At 36.4% G+C, this 21,196-nt stretch overlaps 4 protein-coding genes across 6 annotated transcripts; 3 read left to right on the top strand and 1 right to left on the bottom strand.

Moving 5' to 3' along the window:
* Positions 1-1,498: 1,498 nt before the first annotated feature.
* On the top strand, positions 1,499-5,392 carry LOC17892285 (SNF2 domain-containing protein CLASSY 4). Its single transcript, XM_006296801.2, has 3 exons — positions 1,499-3,072; positions 3,201-3,320; positions 3,420-5,392. The coding sequence occupies exons 1-3, from the start codon at positions 1,621-1,623 to the stop codon at positions 5,253-5,255; spliced, it is 3,408 nt and encodes a 1,135-aa protein (XP_006296863.1). The 5' UTR covers positions 1,499-1,620; the 3' UTR covers positions 5,256-5,392.
* Positions 5,393-5,473: 81 nt separating this feature from the next.
* Positions 5,474-7,000, bottom strand: LOC17892321 (glucan endo-1,3-beta-glucosidase 8). Its single transcript, XM_006299447.2, has one exon. It carries the CDS (start codon positions 6,986-6,988, stop codon positions 5,492-5,494), a length of 1,497 nt encoding a protein of 498 aa, XP_006299509.1. The 5' UTR covers positions 6,989-7,000; the 3' UTR covers positions 5,474-5,491.
* A 3,910-nt stretch (positions 7,001-10,910) lies between these two features.
* Positions 10,911-18,152, top strand: LOC17893289 (DNA mismatch repair protein MSH1, mitochondrial). 2 transcript variants are annotated; one of them, XM_023786784.1, is made up of 22 exons: positions 10,911-11,182; positions 11,465-11,606; positions 11,795-11,892; positions 12,197-12,272; positions 12,435-12,554; positions 12,974-13,021; positions 13,125-13,189; positions 13,329-13,414; positions 13,550-13,714; positions 13,988-14,097; positions 14,197-14,302; positions 14,399-14,474; positions 14,613-14,671; positions 14,770-14,837; positions 15,000-15,173; positions 15,403-15,612; positions 15,746-16,002; positions 16,093-16,236; positions 16,310-16,367; positions 16,497-16,796; positions 16,895-17,542; positions 17,641-18,152. In XM_023786784.1, exons 1-22 carry the CDS (start codon positions 11,070-11,072, stop codon positions 17,872-17,874), a joined length of 3,357 nt encoding a protein of 1,118 aa, XP_023642552.1. In that variant the 5' UTR covers positions 10,911-11,069; the 3' UTR covers positions 17,875-18,152. The 2 variants fall into 2 exon arrangements, with proteins under 2 accessions (XP_023642552.1, XP_023642553.1); XM_023786785.1 differs by lacking the exons at positions 10,911-11,182; positions 11,465-11,606 and adding an exon at positions 12,002-12,091 and having other exon boundaries at positions 11,855-11,892.
* A 189-nt stretch (positions 18,153-18,341) lies between these two features.
* LOC17893300 lies at positions 18,342-20,676 on the top strand. Of its 2 annotated transcripts, none has more exons than XM_006298228.2 (8): positions 18,342-18,554; positions 18,655-18,954; positions 19,430-19,499; positions 19,599-19,654; positions 19,826-19,901; positions 20,019-20,055; positions 20,135-20,249; positions 20,350-20,676. In XM_006298228.2, exons 2-8 carry the CDS (start codon positions 18,662-18,664, stop codon positions 20,537-20,539), a joined length of 837 nt encoding a protein of 278 aa, XP_006298290.1. In that variant the 5' UTR covers positions 18,342-18,554; positions 18,655-18,661; the 3' UTR covers positions 20,540-20,676. The 2 variants fall into 2 exon arrangements, with proteins under 2 accessions (XP_006298290.1, XP_023642011.1); XM_023786243.1 differs by having other exon boundaries at positions 18,629-18,954.
* Positions 20,677-21,196: the final 520 nt, after the last annotated feature.

The raw sequence follows: 21,196 nt of genomic DNA, 5'->3' as shown, positions 1-21,196 counted from the left end.
AGTATCGATCCAACAATGAAAAGTTTAAACTATAGGCTTTTTAAATTTACCGATACATACGAGTATATAAATGTTTGATTTATCTTTATATAGTTATATATGTATTTCGTTTTGTATTCACTGCGTTAGCGATCGAATACATAAAAATAAACCTCAATAGCAACATCAAAATGGTTAAAAGATAGTAAAAATGTCGCTCTGACAACTTTTAGAGGTAATGTCAGTGTTTTTGGTATCGTTAGAAAAATCTAAGATCGTTATTATAATCCCTGTCACTACTTTTAGAGCTGATGAATGTGTTATGGTTTAATGGTTGGACTATATATAATTTATTTATTTTCTTTTTAAAAAAATCTACAAATTGATTGATTTCCAATTAAACCAGACAAACCCAAAGATGTGGTATAAAATGTCTAAACATAAGTGAAAATAAGCATATAAAAAGTATACTGTTATCGTTTGTGAAAAATTTTAGTCCATGTAACCATAATGTTTTCTTCGAAGATCATCTAGGATGGAGCTTCACATAGATAGAAAAGCTTGCACTTGGGAAAACCGCTTAAACTCATCTATGTTACTACGTTAGATTAGTGTCTTGAATTTGACTTGAAATATCATTGGGTATCTAAGGCTTTGAATGGAGAAAGCGGATTAGGCAAAGCGGATCATGTGGAATAAATGCAGATTAAGCATTTTTGACACAACAACTGCATATGAAACGGTTCTCCCGCACAAACACTAGAACTGTCTTTTATCTGTACCTTCATTCACAACCTAAATATCTGAAATACAAATATATATTCAACAATAACCGCAAACTAAAAATATATAAAATACTTGAAATACCAAAAAATACATAGAAAACATATTTGACTAGAAACTAAAACTTTTTTTTAATGAATATATAAATTTTCTTTGTACATGTTAAATCCAAATAAGAAACCAATCACCTCCAGATTTCTTTTATGCATCATGTACACATACTACATCTTTGAATGACATTGGATTGTACACCTGTGTCAGGGAATTTTGCCATGTGAGATTTATAATTTTCACTAGATTTTGATAATTGTCAAAAAGAAAATAACAAAGCATAACAAATTGATACAATCAATACATACAAACGAAACAAAAAAAAATTGTTTGCAAAATATAAAACTTTTCCAGTTACAAAACATTTACACTTTGATTAGTCACATCAAAGACTCTAATCTAAACATAAATGAGAGAATCCTAAGCAAACATATATACTAAAAACTTTTCATTTTCCCCAAACGAAATTAAAATAGACTGAACCAATTACAACAACCACTTCTCTACTGACACACTCCGACAAGCTTTGAAACTCCCGTGTCAATCAATTCTGAGAATTCCCCACCAATAGAAAATTTTCTGATAATTTGCTATTTAGCCCCTCATCTTTTCCATTATTACACTTTTCCATAATGAAAACAAAAACCCTTTTTTATTAATGTTTTCGAGAAAGTTGAATCGTTACCGCCAAAGGCAAAGACGGGACAGCCCCATCATCAGCTTCTTCAATCTTCTTCTTCTTCTTCTTCCTTCTTCTTCGTCGTCGAATTCACTCTTCTAGGGTTTTTTTTCTTCTTCTCTTCAGCCATGGATATGACTACTTGTGTTGCTAGAAGAACTCGATCGAGAACTGAGTCTTACTTGAACTCGATTCTGAATAAATCAAAAGGGATTGGTGATTCTGAGGGTTCGTTAAATTCGAGGACGGGGCAGAAGAGCATGCGCGATGCTTGTTTGCCATCTCCGAGGAAGAAGAAACGGCGGCGGAGAAAAGTGAGTGAGGATGAAGACGACGACGACGATGTTGAATTTATCAGAACTGATTATCCAGAAGGTAAGCGAGTGGGTGAATGTATTGTTGATGGTGTTGGTTCTAATTTTGAGGTTTTGGAATCGAAATCGCTTGATTGTGGTGATAAGGTTTGTGATTTTGATATCGATGATGATAATTTGAGAGGTGAGGAGAAAACTTCGAATTTTAAGCCTTTGTCTCCTCATGATGATGATGTTGTTTTTGTTGGGACTATCCCGGGAGAGAATGAGCATGTAGAGGAAGGTGGCAATGTTGGTTCTGCTTCGGTTATGTCTCCTAGGGTTTGTGATTTTGATGTTGATGATGGTAATTTGAGGGGTGAAGAGAAAACTTCTCCTTTGAATCCTTTGTCTCCGGATGAAGATGTTGTTTTTATCGGGACTAACTCGAAAGAGAACGAACGTGTTGAAGATAGCAATGTTGGTTCCGGGGTTTGTGATATTCTTCTGGATGATATTAATTTGAGGGGTGGGAAGAAGATTTCTGAGTATGATGAGGTTGTAAGTCTGAGTATTGATTCTGTGGAGGAATCAGGGACGGATTCAGGCGAGGAAGTTAGTGGCCGAGATAGGGATTCTGGTGAAAGTCATAGTGATGGTGAAGATGCTGATTCTGACTCATCTGATTACGTGGTGGAGTCTTCAGATTCTTCTGATGTAGATAGCTCTGATAGTGGTCTCGTTTGTTCTGAGGATGAAGAGAGGGATGCAGAGGGTGATGCCAGAGACGTTGCTAAAGAAAAAAAGAACCCAAGTGAAAAAGTATACAACCATAAAAAGTCGAGGACTTCTCGTAGGGAGAATAACTTGCATGTGTTTAACCTGCTAGCTAAATCTATTTGGGAGAGCACATACATTTTGGGGGAAGACATTTGCTCAGGGGACAAAACAGCAGAGGTTGATTGTAGAGAAGATGTTTTAATTAGGGAGAGCCTAAGTGAAAAGGTAAATGAACAGGGGAAACCAAGGGAACGGAGGAGTTTCCATAGGGTGAAGGAGAAGAACCACTTGACGGGTGAGACTTTTGTTGCTGGCGAAAAACTATGTGATGGACAAGAGACAATAGACTGCTTGACAAAAGAATCACCTCCTGTAAACTTGAGATTCGGCTGTGAGGAGCCTGTGCTTATCGAGAAAACAGAGGAGGAGAAAGAATTAGACAGCTTGTGGGAAGATATGACCCTTGCTCTAACATTGGAAGGAATGCACTCATCTACTCCTGCTAAAGTAAGACTACTAATTCTTCTATTTTTCCCTTGCTATGCCTGACTATCTTGTTGCCTGCTTTTTACCTACAGCTTTGTCTTAGCTTTGTTTCGCCATGATATTAAATCACTTGCTTTTTGATTTATCAGAATGGAGATATGTTATGTAGCAAAGAGACGCACGACTTTGTCCTGGATGAGGAAATTGGTTTGAAATGCTGCCACTGTTCTTATGTGGCTGTCGAGATCAAAGACATCTCACCAGCCATGGTAACATTCATTGAACTCCGAAATCCTAGATTAAGTTGTACTAATTTGTTGATTTTCTTTTTGTATTTAGTAACATGTTCATTTTTTGGCATTGTGCAGGAAAAGTATCGTCCTCGTGTTAATGACAATACGAAATGTAGAGATAAAAAGGGTGACCCTTTACCTAACAGGCTTGAGTTTGATGCTTCAGATCCCAGCAGATATGTTGCCCCTTTGGATAATACAGAAGGAACTGTTTGGCAATATGTCCCTGGCATCAAAGATACTTTGTACCCACACCAACAAGAAGGTTTTGAATTTATCTGGAGGAACTTAGCTGGGACAACAAAACTTAATGAGTTAAACACCGTAGGGGTTAAGGAAAGTGGCGGATGCATTATTTCGCACAAGGCTGGAACTGGTAAGACACTCTTGACCATCGTTTTTCTTCTGTCATACTTAAAACGGTTCCCAGATAGCCATCCTGTGGTCATAGCTCCTGCAACTCTAATGCGTACGTGGGAAGAAGAATTCAAGAAATGGAACACAAATATCCCATTTTATAACATGAATAGTCTGCAGTTCTCAAAGTATGAGGACGCTTCAGCTGTCTCACGTTTAAATGGAAATAGGCAACATAACTCCATCCGTATGGTTAAGTTATATTCGTGGTGGAATCAGAAAAGCGTACTTGGAGTTAGCTACCCTCTGTATGAGAAGCTCGCGGCAAATAAGAACGCTGGAGAAATGCAAGTGTTTAGGAAGATGTTGCTAGAATTGCCGGGGTTGCTGGTCCTTGACGAGGGCCACACTCCCAGAAACCAGAATAGTCTCATTTGGAAAGTGCTTACTGAAGTCAGAACAGAAAAGCGTATCATTCTTTCAGGGACACTGTTCCAAAATAATTTCAAGGAACTTTCTAATGTCTTATGCCTGGCAAGACCATCTTTGAAAGATACGATATCTTCGAGACTACAAGAACTTGGCAAGTGGAGCCAAGAAGGAGAACACGGAAGGGTGAACGAAGAAATTGGATTGGTGGATTTTAAGGCTGTGATTGCTCCTTTTGTGCATTTCCACGAAGGAAACATCCTTCAAGAAAGCCTTCCAGGTCTAAGAGACTGTGTTGTGGTGTTGAACCCGCCTTTTCAACAGAAGAAAATTCTAGACAGAATTGATACTTTTCAAAACACATTTGAATTTGAGCACAAGCTTTCAGCTGTTTCAGTACACCCATCTTTGTATTTGTGCTGCAATCCGACAAAGAAGGAAGACTTGGTTATTGGGCCTGCAGCATTAGGAATTCTGAAGAGGATTAGACTTGACTACAAGGAAGGTGTGAAAACAAAGTTCCTTATCGACTTCATATACATCAGTCAAACAGTGAAAGAGAAAGTGTTGGTGTATAGCCAATACATTGACACTCTAAAGTTGATCATGGAGCAGCTCAGTGTAGTATTTGGCTGGACTGAAGGGAAAGAAATTCTCTTTATGCATGGTAAAGTTGAACAAAGAGACAGGCAGCATCTGATCAACAACTTCAACAATCCAGACAGTGAATCTAAAGTTCTACTGGCATCAACAAAAGCATGTTCCGAGGGTATCAGTCTAGTTGGCGCTTCAAGAGTTGTGTTTCTTGATGTCGTTTGGAACCCTTCTGTTGAAAGCCAAGCCATAAGTCGAGCTTACAGAATTGGCCAAAAGCGTGCTGTGTTCATTTACCATCTCATGGTTAAAGACACATCTGAGTGGAACAAGTACTGTAGGCAAAGTGAGAAATATCGCATATCCGAACTGGTCTTCTCTTCTACCAATGAGAATGATAAGCCGATTAACAACAAAGTGTCTGAAGATAGAATCCTCGACGAGATGGTTCAACTCGAGAAGCTGAAAGACATCTTTGAGAAGATACTTTATTACCCAAGGGAATCTGACATGTTTACCGGCATCTTCTGATTGAAATCTCATTTCTCTGTTAATCCCACTGAGACTCTTGACGTTTATAATATAGTTCCCTTTGGAATTGATCACTCTAGTAATATGTAATTTTCTGATTCGATTTCTTCTTATTAATGAAGTTGTGTAATTATCCATGGCTATGCTATTCGAAGGCAACAATCTTTAGTTTGAAAGATTCTTCTGCAGGAAGTAAAATTTGAGAGATTTACAATGACATAACCAACAGGTACGTACTACAAGATGGTAAGGACCAACATAACTAAAACTGTGGCTGCAAATCTGGTCAACACTCTCGAAGATCCAGGCTGCAACCTCGGTGAATTTCCTGTATCAATCATCACAGGGAACTCACAAAGTTCATCAGATGGATCTTCGTCTGTGATCAAACCCAACCCCAAGAAATCGCAGTCCCAAGTTTCCTGATCGTGCATCTGATAATACATATTAAAGGCATATGAAGCATTGCCTATGGCAGTAAGATGGTTACAAGAGGATCCATACCCGAGTGCTGTGCAATCAGATAAGCTACAAGCATAGTCGATGTTATCAGGCAAGTCATCGAGGTTAGATGCATTAGGATCAAGAACACACCAAGTTTTGGGCAGATACTTCACATCTTCCACAGGAACTAAAGGGTTGTCATTGCCTTTACCCGACAAGTCAAGCTCATATTTTGGTCTCCCATCAAACCCAAAGATCCCCCAATGTCTCTCAAAAGTCCCTGGCGCAATGCTCTTGGCGTCCTCATCAACAAGACTGAAAAGGTACACATCCATGACCACTCCTTTCCTCGCAGGCGTTCCATTTCCAGACATAGCATGCTTTACCATCCCCTGATTAAATCTCTTTGCACTCTTTACATTAGCATTCTTGTCTCCATCAGTAGGCCATCCGACCTCTCCCACAATGATCTTCATTCCCAAGAAGCTATATCTCTCCATAGCACAAATCAAAGTGTCGAGATTTGCATCAAACACATTGGTGTAGACCAAACTTCCATCTCTTAAAGGCTTGTTAGTCCCATCAAAGAAGGCAAAATCCAAAGGGAAGTAAGCATTTCCATAGAGACTAAGGAAAGGGTATATGTTGACCGTGAAAGGTGAATCATGTGAATACAAGAAATTGATTATCTCAATCGTTGCATCCCTAAGCTCAGGCCTAAAGTCTCCAGCTGATGGAACAGGGTTTGCTTCAGGCGAAAAATAGATGTCTGCGTTGAAAGGAACAGTGACTTTCACATTTTTCAAATCAGCTTCCTCTAATGCTCGTTGGATGTTGACGAGAGCTGGTAAAGTGAACTCAACATAAGTACCATTATATGTCTGAAGGAAAGGCTCGTTTCCAACAGCTATGTACTTGATGTTGACTCCACCATGGTAAGAATAAGCAGTAACGTTCTCTTCAACCCATGAAGCTGCAACAGATGTATCTTGAGCCACTTCTTTAAGAAACCGGTTTGGTATTCCTATCATGACTTCGATGTCTGAGCCAACTAGAGCGTCTAAGATGTTTTGGTCGGCTTCAAACAGTTTCAGCTTAGTGAAACCATTGTCTTGTAGCATCTTCACCACCTTTTCAGGTGGAAGCTGGTGACTCGCCATTGTTCCCCAGTTCACTCCTACACTACTAGTGTTGCTAGAGGCAACGGAAGCTTGTGAGAAAAGAAAGAAACAGAGAATAATCTGATGAGGAAAGAAGCACTTTGTTAACTCTGATCTCTCTTCTGCCATTTTTCTTTCTTGATTAGTCTTGTTTTCTTCTTGTTTATAGAGTCTTTAAGGGAGAAGACGAAATGTGATTTTGTACTTTGGTTCAGTTAAAGAAGCAGACACAACATGCAAAATTAGCCATTGGCCTTGTTGTGGAAACACTTTGTACATGCCTATCTGTTAATCCACATGGCATTGACTCACCACAAATTTCTTTTTTTTATTCACATAATATATGTTTCATATTTGTTGTGTAAAAACAAAACACACACAAACACAAGTATTGTTCAAACTTAGATCTGGAAACGAAATTGATGTACTTCATTTTTTTGTACTAGTCTATAAACAAACTGTAATTGAAAAGCTGAACAACTTCTTAATCAAATGGTGGGTTGCTTGAAATCGAAAAATCTCTTTTACCAAATATAGGTTTGTTGAGGTTCAGTTTTTATATTGTCGGTGATCATTATGTTTGTCAAGTTTAATGTTTTCATTTTTAGTGGCTTGGAATATTGATTTTTTTTTGGTATTAGGACACAGCTTCTTTGGTTAATAGATAGAGATGATTATTTATATCATGTTATGTCTAATGTTATTGGTTTTCTAGGACAGGGTGCTTCTTTATTTATAGTATCTCAAATAATAAACTTATTAAATTACTCATTCTCTTGTCTTGATAACGTTGGTCGATCAGACTATTCAAGTTATAGAGAATGCAAGTGCACCATATAAAATTTTATATGTAATGCTAATTTATGTTAGATACTAATTATGTAGTTATAAACTTTCTTTGCACCCGTTCAATATATTTCCTTCAAATATGGATCAAAAAATTTATAATTTAATATTTTTATATATTTAAATAGTTTTCATGAATTTTACTTTCTTTTCAAATAAATTGTATTTTTAAAAAAATTATACTCTTTTGAATAATTTTCGCATAAGTTTTGCATAATGTTTGTATGTAATTATTATTTAAATTTTGTTACAAAACTGTTGTTTTTATGAGTGAGAAAGAGAGCTCTAGTTACAAACTAAAACAAAGGACACACCAGAATTGCTAGATTTGTTATAGGTTTGTGAAATCAAACATTACTTTATGAAATTAAACATGCCTATTAAAAACTAAGCTTAAACAATTAAATAATTCGTTAAAAGGACAATCACTCATTTAAAGGTCAAAATATTACAATTTTGAGAGTGGCTTATAGCAATTTGAATACATCATGTTAACCTTGAGGTTGCATCACTCACTTGAGGAACTGGGGCACTGCTCGAAGAATTTTCATCGCCAATTTATGGAGATGCGACATGATCGACGAATTAGAGATCCACAAATGTCTAACTCCTATCAGATATCAGTGTTTTAGATACTGAAATTAATAGTTTGACTTATGTTTTAACGCTTGTGGGCCTATTTTTAACTTGTATTTGGACTTATGGACAACTTGAATTTTTTTTGATATTGACATGAAGATGATAAATGATGATGTTGTTTCTTCTTAGCTTTGGTCGGGAAATATTTGCCTTTTATAATTAACAATTTAACATGCTCACTTTTTTGTAAAGTCAACATTTTTTAGAGTTTTTTTTTAAAAAACTTAAAATTATGTTATTATTAGCTTCAAGTATTCATTTACACATAATTAGGATTGGCAACTTTAACATGAACAAAAGTTGACGATAACCATTCTCACATATCACAACGACAAAGCACAATTGCAAAATTACAAGGGTTTGAGAAAAAGGGTTTTGGGATTGATTTTGGATCATTAAAAAATGAATAAAAATATTTAGAAATAAAGCAAATTTTGTACAATGAATACAAAGGTGAAATGGTAATTCAATTTATTTTTAGTGATACTAGTTTAGCAAATTTTATAAAATTAACGGTACAAGATATACATATAATCCTTAAAAAAATTCGAAATTACTTATTCAAACAAATAGAAAACATATAACAAAACAAAAAACAAAAATGAAGACACAAATAATAATTAATAGTGTATGGAAGTGGAACAATATGGGATCAGAAGAAACATTATTTCCAAAAAACAACTTTGAATTAAAAAACCGTATGTACAAAGGAACAATATAAATTATTAATTGTACAATGGATGATGAACAAAACATCCTTAATTATTAAAAAAATAATAACTCTAATAGGACTACAACGAGGAAAACTAATAATCAGATATGATGAAAAACAAAACAAGTTAAAGCAAAAAAAAGGATGAAATTATTTTAAAGAGTTAGATCCATGTACAAAGGATCAATAGAAATTATTAATTTTACAATGTATGATGAACAAAACATCCTTAATTATAAAACATTGTACAAAAGATGATTAACAAAAAAAAATCCATGTTCAAATTATCAGATCCATATAAATCATTACACATACAAAAGATCCATATATAATTATTGTATTTTAAAGAACAAAAGAATCCATATAAAATCATTGTACATTGAAGAACACGAATCCATATAAATCATCATACAAAGAACTACATCCTTGTATGTGTTAACAAAAGGATCCATATAAATCATTATATATTGATGAACAAAGGATCTACATACTCTCTGCTTATTTTATTTCTATAGAACATATGTTTTTGATATTGAATTTTGATAGACATCTAGATTAATGAAATCTTTGTCATTACTGAACCCATTACCCAACAAACAAATTAACTTGTTTAGTTACATTCACTTTTGTAATTGGAAAAAATCGTAGGGACCAAAATAGAAATATTTAACTAAAAAGGGGTACAATCCTAATTTCCTTTAAACTATTAACGAAGAAGATAACATGTTCAACATGTTCAACACTCGGATCGATCAACATGATCTCAGTCATCACTGGGTTATAGGTAACTGACATTTCTCCCCCACCCTCTCAAAACATTCTATTCTCATCTGGTTCTTTTGTTTCTATTTTTCTCTCACTACTCTAACAATGGCGGGTGCGAATGATATTTTCAGGGGAGAATTTTCAAGCATAGTTCGAGATCCAACTCAAGCTAATCACGTCGCTGGAAAGATTCGTGCTTGTTCATCAGCTAAGGAACTAAATATTCTAGTTTATAAATCTCGTTCTCTGATTTTCTCTTTAGCAATTGATGAGATAGGTTCACAATTCTTGGTTTCTCTTGTTGCTAAGCTCAAATCTATGAACATGAAGGCTGAGATATTTGCTCTTTATGCAATATTGACTGTAAGTTCTAGGAAATTGATTGATAGCATCATCACTCACGATATTGGGTAAGAATTCTGTGTTTATTGCGTTCTAGGGTTTTTATTTGTCTCATATGATCTTCAATATTTGATTTGTAACCTTTCAGGTGTCAGACACTCTTTGCTTGGATAAACCTCTATCCCATGCTGAAAAGACATCTAGTGTCTGATTTGGAGCCTCTGTTCTTGGAGATCCTTCAACTTTCTCTCCCCATCCAAACCTTTCTCACTCATCTTTGCAATGACATCCAAACTTGAATTTTTTTGACATTGACATGAAGATGATAAATGATGATGTTGTTTCTTCTTAGTTTTGGTCGGGAAATATTTGCCTTTTATAGTTAACAATTTAACATGCTCACTTTTTTGTAAAGTCAACATTTTTTAGAGTTTTTTAAAAAAACTTAAAATTATGTTATTATTAGCTTCAAGTATTCATTTACAAATAATTAATTTCAAATAATAATTAATAGTGTATGGAAGTAGAACAATACGGGAACAATAATAATTAATAGTGTTGGATATTGAATTTTGATAGACATCTAGATAAATGAAATATTTTTCATTATTGAACCCATTACCCAACAAACAAAATAACTTGTTTAGTTTACCAGCACTTTTGTAATTGGAAACAATTATAGGGACCTAAAGAGAAATATTTAACTAAAAAGGGGTAAAATCCTAATTTCCTTTAAACTATTCACGAAGAAGACAACAAGAGAGAATAGAACACAGAGAGTCGTCTTGTCCCGTTGTCCGTCGTCGTCGTCTTCTGGCGGGAAAAAGAAGCCCTAGAAAAAGGTGAAAGGTGAAAGCTTTTCTTCTTCTTCTTCTTGAGACTTGAGGACTTGGGAGTGTTAGAGAGATGCATTGGATTGCTACGAGAAACGCCGTCGTTTCATTCCCCAAATGGCGTTTCCTCTTCCGCTCCTCATACCGCACTTACTATTCTCTCAAACCCTCCTCCCCAATTCTACTGTAATCCCCTCTTCCTCTGTGTCTCGAAAGCTTACGTTTTTCTTATCATGGAGTAAAAAGTTTAGATTTTTTCTCTAAATTTGAACTACTGTGTTTTGAAATATTGGACTTTGTTGTACCTCTAATTAGAATCGAGGGCTTTGATATTTTTTTGATTGAGGGGATGAGATTATTAGTTCATACGAGCTCAAATACTTAAACTTTGGTGTTTGGGTCTAATTCTTGAGAGAATCTTGTCATGGAACTGTTTTAATATGATGTGTTTTTTAATTGTATTGACAGTAATAGAAGGTACTCTGAGGGGGTATACTGTCTCAGAGATCGAAAGGCTCTTAAAGGAATCACAACGGCTTCTAGGAAAGTTAAGACGTCAAGTGATGTTCTCGCTGATAAAGATCTCTCTCATTTGGTTTGGTGGAAGGAGGTGAGCTTGTTCTGTATTTTGGTTGAGAATTTTTCAATTCTTGATATGGTTTCATTATATGATTAAAGTAGTTTTGTTCACATGTCGTCTTGGATGTTATTGAGTGGTATAACTAGTGATGGTAGAACTTGACTGATGCACACAATGACAATATAGATATACTGATTTTTAATTCTATGCCTTTTCAGAGATTGCAGACATGTAAGAAACCATCTACCCTTCAGCTTATTGAAAGGCTTATGTACACCAATTTACTGGGTTTGGACCCCAACCTGAGGAACGGAAGGTCAGTTTTCTTCTGAGACTATTGGAAGATTTTGTCTTGCTTTTCCGGTTTCTGCCTTTAATCCTTTTTGAGCTTGGTTGTTAAATGACAAGTAGCTAGTATATATTAGTATGACTCAGGAGACTTACATTCTTCCTTGAGGGAGATTTATTGAGAATCAGAAAGATGTTTGGAGCCTCATATTTTAAGTTGTTAGGCTGTAAGTAATGGAAACAATCCATTAGTTCTCATTCCAGTTGTTCAATTGGTTGTAATTACTGTGTGGCTTTCATTTACGGAATATTTTGGATTTTCTTCATCTCAGTCTAAAAGATGGGAACCTCAACTGGGAGATGTTGCAGTTTAAGTCAAGGTTTCCACGCGAAGTTTTGCTCTGCAGAGTATGTTGTGTTTTCTCTTTGAAAATTTTCTAAGAGGTTTTGCTGGTGTAAATCATGCGTTTTGTGATCTCTGTTACTTCATCATAACAGTAATTAGTAGAATGTTGGCATTTTTTGCCGCATCTTATGAAGAAATTTGCTGCAATTCTTTTTTTTCCTCAGGTAGGAGACTTTTATGAGGCTATTGGAATAGATGCTTGTATACTCGTTGAATATGCTGGTCTAAATCCTTTTGGTGGTCTTCGATCAGACAGTATTCCAAAGGCTGGCTGCCCAGTCGTGGTACGCATCCTTTCTGAATATCAAGCATCCCATTAAGGGCATTGATGTGTAGTCTCTGGTAGCCATGAAAAAAGCACTTGTTTTTTAATAGGACAGCCAAGTGTTCTTAAGGAAAAATAGAGACAGAACAGTACAATTTCTTAATATTTGCTTTTAGTAAAGTACAGTCTGTTTTGATTCTATTTAGTCTTTGAAAGTTGTAGTCGGCAAGTTGCATAAATAGCTGCTTAAGTTGCCATTGCTTCTTAATATGAAATCAAGTTTGGATGCTTTTTGTGTGATAGGAAACTTAATTTGCAGCTACAATTTATCTATCTTTCTTACTCTTCCCTCCAGACCTTTGTTGTCTACAACTATGTTTTCCGTTCCCACAAATTCTTGCTCTCAACCCAGTTTAAAAATGTTCTTTCTTTCTGCAGAATCTTCGACAGACTTTGGATGACCTAACGCGCAACGGTTATTCAGTGGTGAGTTGAGATAGAAAATTCTTACCATATCTATATGTCTCTCAAGCATGTTCAATAAAAGCGATTATATTACTGTTTCTGCGTGTTTTGTTCGTGACTGTAGTGCATTGTGGAGGAAGTTCAGGGGCCAACACCAGCACGTTCTCGTAAAGGTCGATTTATTTCAGGGTATATAATAAGTTACAATCAAAAACATTTCTGATTTCACAAGAAGGGGTATTCGTTGCCTTATTTTCTAGGAAAGCACGTTGAAACTTTTTTTTCCTTGACATTCATTTCTCTGACATGTACACATCAATGTATATAGGCATGCACATCCAGGAAGTCCTTATGTATATGGCCTTGTTGGTGTTGACCACGATCTTGACTTTCCTGAACCTATGCCTGTTGTTGGTAAGTATTTCTTATGGTAGGTTGTTAGTCAGTGAAATATTATTTTTTGCCTTAATTTTAACCTATTCAAGATTTCAAGTCTTCACACTTTTGTATATGAGTATTACATGACTTGATTTTTTTCTGTAAGTGCAGGGATATCTCGTTCAGCAAGGGGGTATTGCATGATATCTATTTTTGAGACTATGAAAGCATATTCGCTAGATGATGGCCTAACAGAAGAAGCGTTGGTTACTAAGCTCCGCACCCGTCGCTGTCATCATCTATTCTTACATGCATCGTTGAGGCACAATGCATCAGGTTTTGTATACTATGTAGAGTTCTAAATTGTATTAGCATCTCTAAACTGTTGAAGATAATGTGAAAGGTAGAGTCGTAGACACTGTGTGATAGGTCCAGGGACACCTAATCCTTACATGAACAAAAGTACGTCCAGGTGCTAGCATATGCTTTAGCAATCAGTATAGAGTGTCAGGAGACTGTTAGAAGACAATTCCTATTCATGATTTATGTCAGCTTAGCTTTGGAGTTTTATGGTCTTTTGTGATAACAATTGAAAATTATGCCATCCAGGGACGTGCCGCTGGGGAGAGTTTGGGGAAGGGGGTTTACTCTGGGGGGAATGCAGTGGCAAGAATTTTGAATGGTTTGAAGGAGATACCCTTTCCGAGCTCTTATCAAGGGTCATAACTTCAAACTTTGGCTGCTGATCAATTTTCAATTTGCTTGTGACATTTCAGTTTGGTGAAAAATTAAATATTTTACCTTTTTGTTCCTCGCAGGTCAAAGATGTTTATGGTCTTGACGATGAAGTTTCCTTTAGAAATGTCAATGTACCTTCCAAAAACCGGCCACGTCCGTTGCATCTTGGAACAGCTACACAGATTGGTCGGGATTATAATTCTTAATAAATAATGTTTCAATAGGAGGTTTAGGAGTTTCGGAATGATAACGCATGCTAATATATATATTTTGGTACGGCAGGTGCCTTACCTACTGAAGGAATACCTTGTTTGTTGAAGGTGTTACTTCCATCAACGTGCAGTGGCTTGCCTTCTTTGTAAGAAATTCTTATTTAAGAAGAAAGAAAATTAGTTATATTCTCCAAAGTACCCGTTTGGTTTTCAATTTTGCTATATCATAATTTTATTTGGTGGACAATCTGTGCCCTTTTCATTCGGCGCCTCTTTCGTTTCAGGTATGTGCGGGATCTTCTACTAAATCCTCCAGCTTATGATATTGCTTTGAAAATTCAAGGTATTAACCATTGTGGAGAATTTTCTTGGTTTATAACCTTCTAGATTTATATGACTTAATGTTTCTCACTCTACCTATAAAACTATTGCCGTTTGCAGAAACATGCAAGCTAATGAGCAGAGTAACATGCTCAATTCCAGAGTTTACCTGCGTCTCTTCTGCTAAGGTATTCATCTCTTACAATGGGGTTAAGAAGTACCTTTTCCTTTGTCACTATAGGAACATAATAGAATACTGCTGGTTACCAGCTATAAGTTACTGATACTAATGGATGCAGATTTCATAATTAGTTGGTCAGCTTCTAACTTCCATATTCATCCTTTTCCAGCTTGTAAAGCTACTTGAGCAACGGGAAGCCAACTACATTGAGTTCTGCCGAATAAAAAATGTTCTTGATGAAGTATTACACATGCATCAACATGCTGAGCTTGTAGAAATCCTGAAATTATTGATGGAGCCTACCTGGGTCGCTACTGGTTTGAAGATTGACTTTGAAACTTTTGTAAGTATATCTGTATATGCATAAAGCATGACTCTGAGTTTGTGTTTTTAAGTTTTGCTTTATTATCTGCTTTCCTTGATGATGAGTACCTATCCCTTAATACGAGCTCAGAGAATAAGCATTTAAGTTGAATATATTTTTTTAAAAAATCAATTTAGTTTTACCAATTTCTGGTGTCTTCAGCTGATGAGTATAAGTTGATTTTTTGGGGTTTCTGGTCACTTGCCAGGTAAATGAATGTTGCTGGGCCTCTGATACAATTGGTGAAATGATATCTCTAGATGACAATGAAAGTCATCAGAATGTAAGTAAATGCGCTAATATCCCGAAAGAGTTCTTTTATGATATGGAGTCATCATGGAGAGGTCGCGTTAAGGGAATCCATATAGAGGAAGAAATCAGTCAAGTGGAAAAATCAGCTGAGGCTTTATCCTTAGCGGTAAGTATTCAAAAATTGTAGCTTAATTCTTTTAGTGATTATAGATGGTCCTGTATATGGTATAGTTTTTGCTTGAATAAAATGGTGCTGGTGATCTTGTCTTATTCGTAAGAAACAAAACCTCCTTATGTAGGTAGCTGAGGATTTTCACCCTATTATATCAAGAATCAAGGCCATGACTGCTTCACTTGGTGGCCCTAAGGGAGAAATTGCATATGCAAGGGAGCATGAGTCTGTTTGGTTCAAGGGGAAACGGTTTACACCATCTATCTGGGGTGGTACTGCAGGGGAAGACCAAATTAAACAGCTAAAACCTGCTTTAGACTCGAAAGGGAAAAAGGTTGGAGAAGAATGGTTTACAACCCCAAAGGTGGAAGTTGCTTTAGTCAGGTTGTTTCCCTATATGAATGAACCTTTCAGTAGAAATTTTATTCAATAATACTGGGTAGATATTGATGTCATATTGTGCTTTTGTTGCAGATACCATGAAGCTAGTGAGAACGCAAAAGCCCGGGTGTTGGAGCTGTTGAGGGAGTTATCTGTTAAATTACAAACAAAAATAAATGTTCTGGTCTTTGCATCTATGCTTCTCGTCATTGCGAAAGCATTGTTTGCCCATGCTTGGTAAGTTTGTGCTTACTCTATTCACATTAAGAAATTTCTGTAGTTTTAATTTAAGTACTGTGCACAACTGCAGTGAAGGGAGAAGGCGAAAGTGGGTTTTCCCAACGCTTGTTGGATTCAGTACAGATGAGGTAATTATCCTTGCTAGTCGTTAAAGTTTGTAGACAGATACATGCAGTTTCTAAGACATCAAAACATGCTGGGTTGTCTTATCCTTATATCTCATGTTTTTCTCACCTATTTTGATATATTTAATATAGGGCGCAAATTCATTAGATGGTGCCAGTCAAATGAAGCTGACAGGCCTATCGCCTTATTGGTTTGATGTAGCTTCTGGAACTGCTGTTCGCAATACTGTTGACATGCAATCATTGTTCCTTCTAACTGGACCCAACGGTGGTGGTAAATCGAGTTTGCTCAGATCAATTTGCGCAGCTGCTCTACTTGGAATTTCCGGTTTAATGGTTCCAGCTGAGTCAGCTTGTATTCCTTACTTTGACTCCATAATGCTTCACATGAAATCGTATGACAGCCCTGTAGACGGAAAAAGTTCTTTCCAGGTAATATATGCAAGCATACAATTCCAAAATTCACCAAACTGAATTTGTCTCTTCAATTGGAATGTTTGATATTCTCTCAACTGGTTCTGTGCCATCAGGTAGAAATGTCGGAAATACGATCTATTGTAAGCCAGGCTACGTCGAGAAGCCTAGTTCTTATAGACGAGATATGCCGAGGGACGGAGACTGCAAAAGGCACCTGTATTGCTGGTAGTGTGGTAGAGTGTCTTGACACAAGTGGTTGTTTGGGTATTGTATCTACTCATCTCCATGGAATTTTCAGTTTACCTCTGACAGCCAAAAACATCACATATAAAGCAATGGGAGCCGAAAATGTCGAAGGCCAAACGAAGCCAACATGGAAATTGACAGATGGAGTCTGCCGAGAGAGTCTTGCGTTTGAAACAGCTAAGAGGGAAGGCGTTCCCGAGTCAGTAATCCAGAGAGCCGAAGCTCTTTACCTCTCGGTTTATGCAAAAGATGCATCATCTGAAGTTGTCAAACCCGACAAAATCGTAACTTCGTCCAACAATGACCAGCAGATCTGCAAACCAGTGAGCTCTGAGAGAAGTTTGGAGAAGGACTTAGCAAAAACTATCATTAAAATCTGTGGAAAAAAAATGGTTGAGCCTGAAGCACTAGAATGTCATTCAATCGGTGCTCGAGAACTTCCACCTCCATCTACAGTCGGTTCTTCATGTGTGTATGTGATGCATAGACCCGATAAGAGATTGTACATTGGACAGGTACGTACTTACCATATCAATACTAGTAAAACTTCTCTTAGAATCGACAAAAAAACCGAAAGTTATTGATTCTGAAGATATCTGTTATGAAACTGCAGACAGATGATCTTGAAGGACGAATACGTGCGCATCGAGCAAAGGAAGGGCTGCAAGGGTCAAGTTTTTTATACCTTATGGTCCAGGGAAAGAGCATGGCTTGCCAGCTAGAGACTCTTCTGATTAACCAACTACATGAACAGGGCTACTCTCTGGCTAACCTAGCCGATGGAAAGCACCGAAATTTCGGAACGTCATCAAGCTTGAGTACACCAGACGTAGTCAGTATCTCCTAGTTTGAAACACTAGCTGTAACTGTAGTTGATCTCTCTGTGCAATTTCACAAGTTAGTTTGGGTAGAATTAGAGTAGATTACACTAACAATCCATGCCGTTTTCCTTTTTTTGAGAGATTTTTCAAACGGCACGCAGTTCAGTTAAATCGGATTTAGCAATTACCAATTTTGGGGTCGTCAGGTGTAATTGTCGTTTCATGTAAAATATTTTGAACAAAAACCAGTTCTTGTGTTATCATTTTGTGTTCTCTTTTTATATGGGAGAAGAAGACTTCGTCATTCCTCAGGAATATAAACCGGACATCGGACCAGCCTTAATAACAGCTTAAATCCAATTGCAAGAGAACCGAACCGGGTTCAGAATAATTCGTGGTTATCTCTGGTATTAAAACCGAAATTTAATTAAAACTACGCCGTTTTAGTCTTTGTCATCATCCTCACCAGTTTTGTTTTTCAAAATCGATATTTTCTCTTTGCTTCTTCCTTGCCCAGAATCGAATTTTGAGATCTCCTCCGATCAGTTTTGATCTCCGACACTCTCTCGCTGGTTCAACCCATCTTCTTCGTCGATTTGGTTCTCTTCTTCAACCTTGTATCTTTGTTTCTTCAATTCTCTTATCCAAAGAGATCCGATTTCGTTCTCTCTCTTTCTCCAGTGTTCTTCTCTCTCGCTCAACCAATGTAAGTTTCGTGTCCCTTACACCGCATCATTTGAATTGGCTGTGTAGAGAGCTTTGTAGTAGATTGAATTGCAGTTTTGTGTTTTAATAATAATTTGCAGTTGAGACATGGATGAGGTTGTTGTTGAAGTGGAGAAGACGAAGAGAGAATGGGATGATGCTTATGAGAAGACGATTGAACATATCATGGCGATTCAAGAGTATGGCAAACCAAGGCGAGGAGGAGAAGGAGGAGAGGAGAAGAGGTCGCTACAGAGACTCAACGGATTGGCTCAGGATGGTCTCTCTCTTCTCAATTCCTTGCAGTTCAACTTGGATCTTCTCGCGCCTCAGCTTCCTTCTGATGATCAGGTTCAGTCCACTCTGTCACTGCTTGAAACCTGGAAGAATCAATATCACAGGTACTTGTTTGAAATTTGGCTTACTGTCTGCGTTTGGAATCTACAACATTAAGTAGAAGAATAAAGGAACCTTGCTTTTGTACAATGATGGTCGTCTTTAGGCAGTTGAGTCATTTCAATCTATGTGATAGTGGGCGTTTAACCTTGGCTTAGGGGTACACTTGAGTCCATCGTTGTAGTAGTTTGTAAGAACAAGGGGAATGTTATATAGCTTTCTCAATGCTATATGGAAGTTTTTAAAGTATGTCCTTGAGCTTCAGTTTCATCTCAGTCACTTAGACTTCGGGTAAAACAAGAGAATGAAAGTATGAGTTCAGGGAAAGGTAAAATGGGGGAAACTAATTTGAGTGTTGCTTATCCTACAATTCTGTCGAGCATTTATCAAATACAGGGTATGGATAATATTGTTCACAGTAGCAGCAAAGGTATTATTATTGTGTTTGAAAGACATCTGAGTCATTGTGTTTGTGGTCAGTTTGAGGGTAAATCTGAGAAGTGCTAATTTGCAAGCTAAGGATAACATGAGGAAAGCAGCTCAAGAAGAGGTAAAGTCTCATGGCATAAGCCTTTTTTTTTTCTCCCTCTTTTTTTACCAGCCATCTCCTTTGAAATTTGTGTATTAAGAGTGCTTACAATAATTGTAGAGAGAGCTTCTCCTCGGTGGTGGAACAGAGTCAACTGTTCTCAGACGTAAACGACAGTATGTTCTTCTTGGCTATATCTCTCCTACTAAACCTAGTCATTCAGTTGTGTTGCCTGTTGAAAATGTTTAACTCGTATTGTACTTTTTTTAATTGATAAATGCCACACTAGCAAAAGATTGTTCCGTGTTAGTTTCTAGTCAAATCTGACATTTTTGGGTTGTTTGTAGAGCAAATGCTGGCGTGACGTCGAATGCTGAAAGCATAACTGAAAGTCTCAGGCGTACAAGGCAGCTAATGGTTCAGGTCAGAAAAAAAAAAAAAGTAGTTATGAATGGATTGTGCATTTACACCTGGTTTGCATGTTTGGCTCAAGGTTATATTGTCTGATCAAATGTTCTCTCTTGACTTGTTGAATTACAGGAGGTTGAAAGAAGTACAAACACTCTCGTGACTTTTGGTATGTCATTCATAATTATTTAGTGAAAACAGGTTAAGACATCAAACTTGTATTATATTATCCATGATTACATTTGTAGATGAATCAACTGGAGTACTTAAACAAGCCGAGAGTGAATACAAAGGGCATAGGTCTCTGTTGTCGAGGACCCGAAATCTGCTTTCGACAATGCAGCGTCAAGATGTAATTGACAGGTATGTTTTAAAAAGATTAGACTCTGTTTAACCAAACCATTCTATAGGTGAATAGAAAAATAACAACTAAACTTCTTTGTTTGTTGGCACTATCAAACAGGATAATCCTCATAGTTGGATTTTCTCTCTTTGTCCTTGCTGTTGCTTACGTTGTTTCAAAACGTATCGGGATTCTGAAACTGCAACGAATGGCTACTGCTGCTATTAAATCTCAATTAGCTGGAAAAGCAGCAAATGGTGTAGGAGATGTTGTCATGCCTCCACAACAACGCATGCACGATGAACTCTGAATCTTAGATTTTTGTAACAATGTTCATGAATCTATCTATACTTTACTTTAGAATTACATTTTCTGCAGAGTAATATTTGTTTTGTTAGAAGCTCATTAAAGGTAAATATGGAATTAAAAAATAGTTTTGTTTATGTATCCAAACAATCCTTAATTTAACTAGATTAGTACCCGGGTTATGTTCGTTTAAAATAAAATTAAAATTAAAAATTTATTATAACTTATTAGAAACAAATATCCAAAGCTTTAGAAGAATTAGAGAAAAAATTAATTAGAAAAAATTGATTTCGACGTTTCTTGATAGCCTAGCCTGAGTTACTAGCCCTTGTCCCCCAAATCTTCTTCTTATATTCTAAATTCAGTTAGTGGTTTCTTGCACTCACAATAATATTGCCAAAAATAATAGAAAACTTAATTTAAAAATTATCCTTAAAACATGATTATATCATTTTCTATATAAAAAATAACTTTAAGTTTTTAATTTTTTTTTCAAATTAACATCAATCCAAAATATGATGTTAAATACAAATAAAGTCATTTGTAAAGAAGTTTATATAAACAACGCAAATCAACATAAATTTTTTTTAAAAATAATGTATTACATCGCTGAGGAAAACAGTATGAATTTTTGGAAATACAAAATATAAAAAATTACGTA

The sequence above is a fragment of the Capsella rubella genome, unplaced genomic scaffold (assembly GCF_000375325.1).
Source record: "Capsella rubella cultivar Monte Gargano unplaced genomic scaffold, Caprub1_0 scaffold_3, whole genome shotgun sequence".
Classification (NCBI taxonomy): domain Eukaryota; kingdom Viridiplantae; phylum Streptophyta; class Magnoliopsida; order Brassicales; family Brassicaceae; genus Capsella; species Capsella rubella.
The sequence above is the reverse complement of the archived record's forward strand: the minus strand, read 5'-3'. Positions and strand labels throughout refer to the sequence as shown.

Coding starts and splice junctions, on each gene's coding strand:
- LOC17892285 (XM_006296801.2), top strand. CDS start 1,621: ATGGATATGACTACTTGTGTTGCTAGAAGAACTCGATCGAGAACTGAG. Junction 3,073..3,200: donor ACTCATCTACTCCTGCTAAA/GTAAGACTACTA, acceptor TTGATTTATCAG/AATGGAGATATGTTATGTAG. Junction 3,321..3,419: donor AAGACATCTCACCAGCCATG/GTAACATTCATT, acceptor GGCATTGTGCAG/GAAAAGTATCGTCCTCGTGT.
- LOC17892321 (XM_006299447.2), bottom strand. CDS start 6,988: ATGGCAGAAGAGAGATCAGAGTTAACAAAGTGCTTCTTTCCTCATCAG.
- LOC17893289 (XM_023786784.1), top strand. CDS start 11,070: ATGCATTGGATTGCTACGAGAAACGCCGTCGTTTCATTCCCCAAATGG. Junction 14,475..14,612: donor TGCAGTGGCTTGCCTTCTTT/GTAAGAAATTCT, acceptor CTTTCGTTTCAG/GTATGTGCGGGATCTTCTAC. Junction 15,174..15,402: donor AGATTGACTTTGAAACTTTT/GTAAGTATATCT, acceptor GTCACTTGCCAG/GTAAATGAATGTTGCTGGGC.
- LOC17893300 (XM_006298228.2), top strand. CDS start 18,662: ATGGATGAGGTTGTTGTTGAAGTGGAGAAGACGAAGAGAGAATGGGAT. Junction 19,655..19,825: donor GTTCTCAGACGTAAACGACA/GTATGTTCTTCT, acceptor GGTTGTTTGTAG/AGCAAATGCTGGCGTGACGT. Junction 19,902..20,018: donor CAAGGCAGCTAATGGTTCAG/GTCAGAAAAAAA, acceptor GTTGAATTACAG/GAGGTTGAAAGAAGTACAAA.